Below are 9,578 nucleotides of genomic sequence, written 5' to 3' on the forward strand. Positions count from 1 at the left end.
AAGTGGGACAGGGTAGGAAGAAAGAAGCACTACTTACAAAATGGATGCGAGGAAATGCTTGTGCGGATGATAACGGTTAGTCTTGCTAGCTTCGGCTATTGCCAATGCCGCTTGACAGGCATGGCTCCAGGAGTGCTTCTCTCCCGGGGATAAAAGGGGGCTCGACCGATACATGGGGGATGAGAATTATTATTATTATTTTTTTTTTTTTACAATATCAAATAGTGGAGCAGTAGCAATTTCTCAACTTGCACTCTCATCACATTAAACAAACAAAAAAAATCTTTGGCCGCACAGACACGCATTTTTGCATATGATTTATTATCTTCACACAGGCAGAAAGGTGCTTATAGTGCGTATATATGATATTCTCCTCTATTTTGATGGATTTGCGCAATTTTTGGTTAGTGAAGATTTGATTTTGCTCCGGTCGCTTTCAAAGAAAAGCGCTCCTTGCTTTTCCACCCCCGGGGAGTCACTGGGCAGGCGTTGGCAGCGCCCCCAGCAGGCCGTTGGCGGTGGTGAAGAGGTTGATGGGGGAGGAGCCGTCCGTGATGAGGGTGGACTTGAGGCCGAGGGCCTGCAGCATTTTCACCTACACACGAGATGAGTGGGGAGGTCACGTGACTGCAGCCAATGGCAACGCCGTGGCGAATTCACACAATGATGGTGACGACAACGGCCATACCTGCAGCTCAGGTCCAGCACGCGCCATCTCGGCGAGCGTATCGCTGCCCAGACTGCTGACGAGCTGGCGGAAGCGTTCACTCTCGATGTTGGAGAGCTGTTCCTGCTTGTCCACCTCCAGTTGGTCCATCTTCTTCCTGTAGCTCAGCTCCTGCTCACGAGCCTTGGCCAGCCGATCAAGCTCCGCCTCCTGGAAGCACACGCTTGTCTGAGCGGGAATCGCCGTTTTGACGACTCTTGACATTTGGACACCGCCGAGATGTCTAACAATTGATCAACAAAGCACAGGGCTCGGAAACAGGATGCTGGCTACTGGGCTTAGTGTCACAGCATCGTCAACGGGTTGCAACAGAGACTGGAGGAGTCACAGAAAGGGGTCTGTGGAAACGTTCACGGATCAAACACCTCTTGGGCAGGTGACGTACCGCCTCGATGCGCTGAGCCTCGACCTTCAGTTTGGCCTCGTGGACGGCCGCCTCGCCCTGGATGCGAGCTGCCTCGGCTCGGGACTGGGCTTCAGCTTTGGCTGCGCCGGTGCTCTCCACGGCGGCACTGGCAAACAATGCAGACGGGACAAAAAAAATGAGAACGCGGACGGGCGGCGGGAAAGGAGTGACGGCAAGAGGAAGAGGAAGGCACCTGAGGGCCTCCAGCTCCAGGAGCTCCTTCCTGGCTCGCTCGGCCTCCGCCTGGTCGGTGATCTTCTGCCGCTCCAGCTTCCCGCGAGCTTCCTGCTCCAGACGTTCGGCTTCATGCCTGTGAGCGTTCCCAACCACAATTATCGAAGTTGACTTCATCATTTCGAAAATGATTCCCCGACTCCAAAAAGTGTGTTTCTGCTCATCTATCTATGCCAGTGACGTAAAGTGAAAGGGTGCTGGGGAGCAATTCTGGTCACCTGGCGGCGGCCTCCTGGGAGTTGGTGGTGATCTCGATGGCCAGTTGGACGCTTTTCTGCAAAGCGTCGCGCGTGCGCTGGTCAACGGGTTCCACAGACTGGATATCCACGCTGCTGATGACCAGTCGGTTCTGGTGGAAGCGGAGACTGGGCCGCACCGCCAGCTTCTCGTCGAAGCCAAACACGGCCGAGCAGATGATGCGGTTGGAGTTCTGCCAAAAGGGGAAGCGGAACGTCGGTTGGGACAACGCCCAATCTGTCCGCCTCGTCGCGTCACGACCGCTTTGACATCGTCTCGGTATTATATTGCGTGATGAATATTTAGTGGGAATGCGGCGAGATTTGAGTGAGGATTGACAGAGAAAAGAGGAGAAGGTTATGTAAGAGTTGGAGTCCAGTACAGGACAAGAGTAGCGAGCCAGCCAGGCAGCAATCCGTTGTCGTGTGTGGCCAGGAGGGAGGGAAGTCAGGAAGAGCTGATGCTGTGCCAAATTAAATTGAGTGCAAATGAACGCCCCCTTGTGGTAACAAAAGCCAAATACAAACATTTGAGGCAGTGCCTCGTGGCAGATTTTCAATCATTCGCCATCCTCCAGCAAGACCACCGCTTCTGTCGAGGCTATCTGACTTGTAAAGAGAGCGCGACATGTAGGCGCAAACAAGAAGCGGAACCAGACCTTGTGGAAGTCGTCAAACTGCACTGAGGCGACGGCACCGCGAACCCGCGACGCGATAGCCTTGCAGGCGTCGCCCACAAAGTCCGGCACCGAGAAGAGAGCGGCAGCCTCGTCGGGATCCACGGGCGGCTTCACATCAAAGTGCCTGATGGGATGACAGCGGCACGTTACACGCGCGCACACACACACACACACGCACGCGTACCAGTTGTAGGAGAGTTGCAGCTGCAGCCTGGCGTGGTCGGCGGTTTCTATGGTGATGATGTCAGTGAAGAAGTCGGGTCCGAGCAGAAGGCAGACGGCCTTGATGACGTTGCTCCGTTTGGGCCGGTCGCCGGACAGCGACAGGACGGTGAACTGCTCGTCAGGCCCCAGCATGACACGCTCGGGTCCGAAGACCACGCGGGCCCTCTTCGCCCGGTAGTCATAGACCTGAACGGCGGCGTTGTGTGGGACCCTGAAGGAGACCACCAAGGTCTTGTCCCGAGGTTTGCCCTCCGGTTCCTCGCTCGGGGTCCTTCTACGGTTGGAGCGGTCGGCCAGCGGGTCCTTGGGGGACGCCAGCAGGGCCTCCACGTTGGCGGGGAGCTCTTTGCACCAGAGTTCCTCATCTTGGGTCAGCATGTACGTCTGTCCGATCACGGCGCGCACCTGACACGCGACGAGTCATGTTGGTGAGCGGACGGCTGCATGCGACATCGGCTTCTCACACGCAGCAGCCTCAAATTGTCCGGGTGAGCCCAAACTTTTTGAAGGCTAACGCGGTCTTGCACATTTTCAATTTTCAAAAACCCCGAGCGCCAACTCGCAGACCGAGAAGAAATTTCTGAAGCAATTATGTTGCGTTCTTATTTCTTAACAGTTCAGGATTTGTGTCGGAACATTTCGCCTGCTTCAACAATGTTTCATTCAACATTTTCAGCTTCGAAGATTTGTTTCAAAGATTTTAGGATTGCTTATAAGCAGGTTTAGCGCAAACATTTTTGGGGGGGGGGGGGTGTTGGACGATTTGGACAATTTGAAACTCAGCGAGGTCTCTCAACATTTCATTAATTATCATAATTGTGGTCGATTAATTTGACCAGATTAATCACTTATCTGATGCACTTGTAATTTCCTGACATTTTTTGTTGGGGGGGGTGGGTTACCTTTCCGCTCTTGATATCCCTGACATAGATTCCCTCATGCTCGTCCAGCGGGATGGCCTGGCGCCTGAGCACCACCTCCACCTGGGAGGGGGGCACATACTCGATGGGTCCTCGCAGCATCCAGCGGTCGCCGGGGCGGCGGAGGACGGCGCTGTGACGCAGACGCTTGCTGCGCTCGCCCTCTTCCTCTTCCTGCTCGGGCTCCGCCTCCTCGCGCTGGCAGAGAGAACGGGGCAGGGGCCGGAGGAGGGCGGAGACCAGGGTTAGCGAGCTGATGCGTGGGGAAGGGAGGCGGGGCGGGGAGGATAAGGGGGAGGACTGGAGAAGCAGGGAGGAAAATGATGAGCGGGAGGGTCGTGTGACATGCAGGAGGAGGAGAAGAGGGTGGGGGTGCGAACACCTCAGACAGGAAGTCACCCTCGTTTCGCTGCCAGTGAACTTTTTTTGATTGCACAAAATACCTCAGCAGCACGTTTACGCTTTTGCCTTTGAGGCGAGACAACTGAGATGTCGTCCTACAAACACAACATGGCCGCTTTGAGCATCGAGACCAGACGGCAGGCGACCCCAAAGTGGCGGGGGGGCCCCGATGGTGCTGACCTTTGTGTTGGCGGCGGTGTTGGGGCTTACCTCTTGGGTGTCAGTGAAGGCCTCAATGGCTCTCAGGACAAGGCCTTCCTCTTCAGACAAGACAAACACATCCTGAATTCCTTTATCCAGACGCTCGCCCGGCTGCAGGAAGAACGAGCGCTCCCCCTGGTGGACATTATAAAAACAGCAAGTACTTTCAGACTTCTGTTGTATGGATTTATTGCAATTTTTTTTCAACTGACTTTCAAACCACACAGTTGAAATGACAGCCTGCTTCCCACTATAGACCCATTGAATTAGGTCCCAGAAAATGACTCCATCTTGGCCAACCCTCCCGACTCACCTTGACAACCCTCTTCTGACCCAGCTGAGGTTTCCCGTCGGGGCCGACCGGGTCCAGGACGACGCAATACTGGCGCGTGCTGAGGGTGGTGACGTTGACCACGCCCACCACTTCCTCCGCCACCGAGGGCACGTGAGCCTCGCGGTCCTCATTGGTCACCAGCCACTCTTCGCCTGTGCGACGCTCGTGACCGCCCGCGTCGCGGAAAAGTCGAAGGGCGCGCACGTGCAGCGCTTTCTGAAAGACGGGCGGAGGCCACACTGTCAGATGCATGCTAAATGAAATGTTATATTTAACATTGTCATCTTGTATTTTATAATTAACCGTGTTAACTTCTACTGTATCACATATCCTGCTGTCTTTAAGAGTGGGTGCAAGTTCGTTGTGTGCAAGATTGTGGTTGTCCTGTGGTTCAGACATGAAGATGCAAAACAGGATGAGCAGACAGATGTCAAGAGAGGGACACCCTTTTCTTTTCTTTCAAATAACCAATGACAATGAAGTATTGTTTAACATAACCATATTAGGAATACCGTATTGGCCCGAATATAAGACGGCCCTGATTATAAGACGAGACCCTCTTTTTCAAGACTCAAGTTTGAAAAATGACTTTTTGAACACCAAATTAATTTTTATACAGAAAATAATTACAGCACATCTGAAACAAATGATTCCAACAATATATTTGAGAGAAAAAGCATGTTATTTTGCCTCATTCAAATCTTAATATCTGAACATTTAAATATGTAAACTAAAGTGCAATCACATTCGTAAATGAATGGCTTCTGATTTTTGAAATGTAAATGACATCATAACTTCTCCTCAGCTGCCGGTTCACCTGGCCGATCTTCGACCCATTTTTTTTCCAGATTGTCGCTACGTTTCTCCATTTTCTGTTATCTCTTCTATTATTCTCTTTTCCTTCTTACCACTATTTTTTATTTTTCTTCTTCGTGCTACCGCTATTTTTATTTTTATTCTTCGTGACAGGGGTTCACTTTGGCCTGGGGAGTCTGGTTCAGCATTCGCTTCAATGATATCTGGCGCCATCTAGCGTCGTGAATGGGTATAATGTCTAGATCCCGAATATAAGACGACCCCCACTTTTTCAGTCTTATTTAAATGCAAAAAACACCCTCTTATATTCGGGGCAATGCGGTACATTTAGGTTTTGTTTTTCCCTTCAATCTCTCCCTAGAAGAAAAAATGGCCCGCGTCCCACCGTTTGGGGAGCCGGCTCTATCACAGATCTGTAAATGGTGTTTCTCCATCAACTGCAGCTGAAATAAATCTCATCATTGAGCAAATACTTTCCTTGTCTTGGTTTCCCTGGACAAGACACTGCTAACTTTGAGAATGCAGGAAATCACACCTTGTCTGTCAGGATGAAGGCGTTGACAATGTCGATAACCTCCTCGTGGGCACCTGGCAGGTACGCGCCCACCTTGCTGACCAGCCACTCTTCACCTGAACATTACACGCACGCCAAGTCAGGTTTTGGAAAGCAAAAGGGCCACGTGGTAGCCAATTAGAAGCCGCCACAAACAAACAGGAAGTGCGGCAGAAGGAAGGAGGCGTGTCCCACCCGTAACGCGGTGCTTGCCCCCGCGGTCGATGCCCTCTTTGCGTGCTCGCAGTCGTATGGCCTGGTTCTCGCCGATCACCGTGGCCTTGATGGTTTCCAGGACAATCACCTCCTTTCTCGGAATGTACGTGCCTGACGAGAAAGATGAAGAAAATGATGCCGACGATGCCCGTTAAGATGTCAACAGTCACCAACAGAGCTCAAGCGCGATCCATTGTTCCCACGTCGCAGAGATGATCAAATGTGCATTCTAGTCCTTGGGTAGCTGGGAATGATGATCGTGAACACAGTCCGTCTGCAATCGCTACAAAAGGATTTACAAACTATTTAGGTCGACTATAAAGACCTCCTCTTAGAGGGATTCGGGAGTAGAGAATGTTGAACGACTGCAAACACAGTCAGTGGCTAGGTTGGCTCAAGGCTGCGATTGCGATCGTGCGGCAGCCTGTGGGGGCCTTTACAAAAGCCTGCATATGCTGGCGCTCACCAGGCCCCTCGAAGAGCCACTCGTCTCCCGCCACGCGCTGTTCTCCATCGTCCAGAAAGTCAAGCAGCGCCTGCAGACGGAGGGCTGTGTCTGGATAAACCACCTGCAGGGGGGTCACGTCCTGAAAACAAGCAAACAAACTTGTTACACCCGTGTGCAACTACCCGTTTCAGATTTTTCTCACTAGCTAAGCTTTTGCAGCACAAGTCGGATGTTTGGCTCTGACAATTTCTGAGCAACATTTCATCTGAAAGCATTCGGGCCTTGTTGTGCACTCCCACCTGCTGGAGCTCCTCCCCGGGGTGAAGCGGGAATGGATCCCGGGTGAGGCGGATGTCCAGGTCGGCGTGCCTGAGCTTGGCCTGGCCCGATCCGTCAAACAGAACACGGCCGTTGTCATCGCAGGCAACCGGGTTCACCACCACGCAGTAGTGGCGCGGGGGCACCATGATCATCCGCACGGGCGCGAACAGAACCCTGCCCGGGTCACGTGATGTTAGAAGAATGCATGGGTGTGGCGTGCCACCACGTGGGCGCGGCCGCCGACCTTTCATTGTCCTGGCGGTAATAGGTCTGCGGTCCAATCTCCACGCGGGCGATGTTGGTGTTCTGGTCCAGCACGTGGATGTAGTGGTGAGGCGGAATCCGGATGATGGGCGCATCCACCGGGACGTCCATCTCGAACGCGCGACTTGCATCCTTCTTGGACATCACGCCAACAACAGGCAAAAGACCTGATGATGTCATCAGTCATGAGGACACTCGCAAACGGCTGCAAAGTTGCCAGGAAATTCCCATGGGAATTAAAGACAGCAGTTTGGCCATTTTGGGAATACTCAACGTCTGAAACCTTTCGTGGGAATTTGATGTCAAGGTACAACACCACATTCCAGCATTCACGGAAGCACTTTGTTCCGGCCTAAGCAGACGTTGAGACCAACCAAGGTGCCTCTCTTTGCCCACATGCAAGGTCATACCAGTACTCTTTTCCATGGTAGCTCACGTCTTACCCACATTTTTCAAAGTGGAATTTTGCAACCCTTTGTCATGATGTCAACTGCTAGTCAAGAAAGTGACCAGGCTTATAAATTGATTTTTTGTGTGTCTTGGGTGTTGGTAGGAATGTGGCAAGATTGGGAACCACAGACGCGCCCATGCGCACGCATGGGTCACACACAGACACACAACCATCCATCAACAGAACAGTTTTATTCTCACGAGGATCGTGGTCATGCACGGGACTATCCCAGCTGTCTTCCGGCAGTAGGCAGGGTACACCCTGACATGGCTGCCAAGTAAACGCAGGGCATACATAGACAAACAACTATTCAAACACACGCACGCACTCAGACACAGGACATCGATGCCCGAAGTTTGAGGAGTGGCCAATTGACAGCCAGGCTATGGGACTTGAACTTTAAACGGACATGCCCACTCACCGCCAGATAAACAGTCAACACTAGGAAGTAAATCGGAAGACTTAAGTCGATCACTAATTACTAACATAGACCAAAGTTAGATTTTCTTCTGTGACGACCATTCAAATAGAGTAGCCCTCATCGAAGATCAAGTCTATTATGCAGTCAAGGGGCGGAACCTAATCAAATGATATGTCGACGGCAGCCAATTACAGAGCGACCACTGCCACAAATTGCTGATAAATTCAAGCAAAACATTCCTCCTGCTGCAGAGCACATGGATTAACAGCGTCGTGACAAATATACACGGAAGCAATTCATTTACTTTTCAACTTTCTCACACGCGCACAAACCTGACCAGCGTGTTTGTGTCCACACCTTCTTCCGGGTTGGCGATTGACCCAAACAACAATTCATTTCATTAGATTTATTCCACTTTCACGTAGGCGCCGAAACTATGACAGTTATACTTAGTCGATTTGGAAACAACAGATAAATGAATCTCACTGGAAAAGTCCGAGTCACCGTCATGACGTCATTCAAAATATTCGACCACCACAGGCACGCACAAATCAAAGGCCAACTCGGCCCAAAGGTCACTTTTTGCTCGCCAAAAGTAAGCCAAATGACACTTTAGCTTCCATTTCTTCACTACTTGACATTCGCCAGTATTTTAGTGCATCGAGGGGAAACAACCTGTCAGAACAAAGTTGACACGTCAACATTTGATTTGTTTCGAGGTTCCCCGGTCCTTCTCACCTTTCCTCGCTCGTTTTCTTCCTTTCGGCGTTCGAGTTGCCAGAGGCGGCGATGCAGACAGGAGTCACGCAGGCCAGCACCGGGAACAAAATTAAGAAGCGTTTAGTGGGCGGGGCTCGCTGCTCACATACCGGAAACGCAATGCGGAAGCTCACGTGACTTCCCAGATTGGAAGGCGGGCTGGGAGTTCGGATTTATAAATTTATCCCTTTCCAGGACAGCGGTCACTACATTGGCCAACTATTCAAAAGTTGCTGTCATCTTATACGGACGACTGTTAAAAAACATACACAAAAAATAATAATCCTGATACAGTATCGGTGATCATAATTATGCATGAGAGGGTTACATACAAATATATTCATCCATTATCTGAATATCCATACCTATCGCTATCTCTCACTCTATAGATATACTGATCTATCTATAGATATAGAGAGATTTTGATATCTACATAGATACATATCTATACAGATATCTATATCGCTATAAATACATACCTGTCAACTTTTCGGAGTGCCAACCTGTATAAACTACCAAAAAAATCCTTATAAAGAGCAAAAAATCCTTATAACATACCAAAGCATTTTATATGTCAAAATAACGTCAGAAACCCCCCCACAAAATTTTCAATTATATTTATTATAGATCTCCATAATACAATGTCTGGTTAATGTCTTATCATCATTCTACTTAGTGGCATTATTGTGTTCAGAGTTGTATTCCTGCGTTACTTTTTTCACCAACTCCAAATCATTTGGAGTTGGTGAAAAAAAACCCCAGAAATTTTCAGAATCCGTATGATTTGTGCGATACGGCCTTATACGTAAGAGTCACCACAAAATCCGTATGAACTATGGCTAAACCGTATGAGTTGACAGGTATGTAAATAGCGACTCCATCTCACCTGCAATGTCGAGCCATCGGGTCCAGGGCTTGCCTTGTGGTTGTTTCCAGTCTGCATCCTGCGGGTCAAACTGGAAAA

The 9,578-nt window shown here is 50.4% G+C and overlaps 1 protein-coding gene across 1 annotated transcript; it reads right to left on the bottom strand.

Moving 5' to 3' along the window:
- Positions 1–302: 302 nt before the first annotated feature.
- mvp (major vault protein) lies at positions 303–8,755 on the bottom strand. The gene is made up of 16 exons (XM_086134065.1): positions 8,594–8,755; positions 6,964–7,150; positions 6,698–6,893; positions 6,417–6,537; positions 5,930–6,061; positions 5,717–5,811; positions 4,345–4,581; positions 4,041–4,166; positions 3,411–3,626; positions 2,468–2,913; positions 2,263–2,407; positions 1,586–1,797; positions 1,327–1,443; positions 1,113–1,239; positions 689–877; positions 303–595 (listed from the first exon to the last, which is right to left on the bottom strand). Exons 2-16 carry the CDS (start codon positions 7,125–7,127, stop codon positions 476–478), a joined length of 2,643 nt encoding a protein of 880 aa, XP_085990191.1. The 5' UTR covers positions 7,128–7,150; positions 8,594–8,755; the 3' UTR covers positions 303–475.
- Between the last annotated feature and the right edge of the window lie 823 nt (positions 8,756–9,578).

This window comes from Hippocampus guttulatus, chromosome 16 (assembly GCF_054856545.1).
Source record: "Hippocampus guttulatus isolate MCC_2025c chromosome 16, RoL_Hgut_1.0, whole genome shotgun sequence".
Lineage (NCBI taxonomy): Eukaryota > Metazoa > Chordata > Actinopteri > Syngnathiformes > Syngnathidae > Hippocampus > Hippocampus guttulatus.

What these genes read in the sequence shown, in the direction of transcription:
- mvp (XM_086134065.1), bottom strand. Translation starts at nt 7,127, where the DNA reads ATGTCCAAGAAGGATGCAAGTCGCGCGTTCGAGATGGACGTCCCGGTG. An exon ending in GGGATATCAAGAGCGGAAAG is followed by an intron (nt 2,914 to 3,410) that starts GTAACCCACCCC and finishes GTCGCGTGTCAG; the next exon opens with GTGCGCGCCGTGATCGGACA. An exon ending in GTGCTGGACCTGAGCTGCAG is followed by an intron (nt 596 to 688) that starts GTATGGCCGTTG and finishes TCTCGTGTGTAG; the next exon opens with GTGAAAATGCTGCAGGCCCT.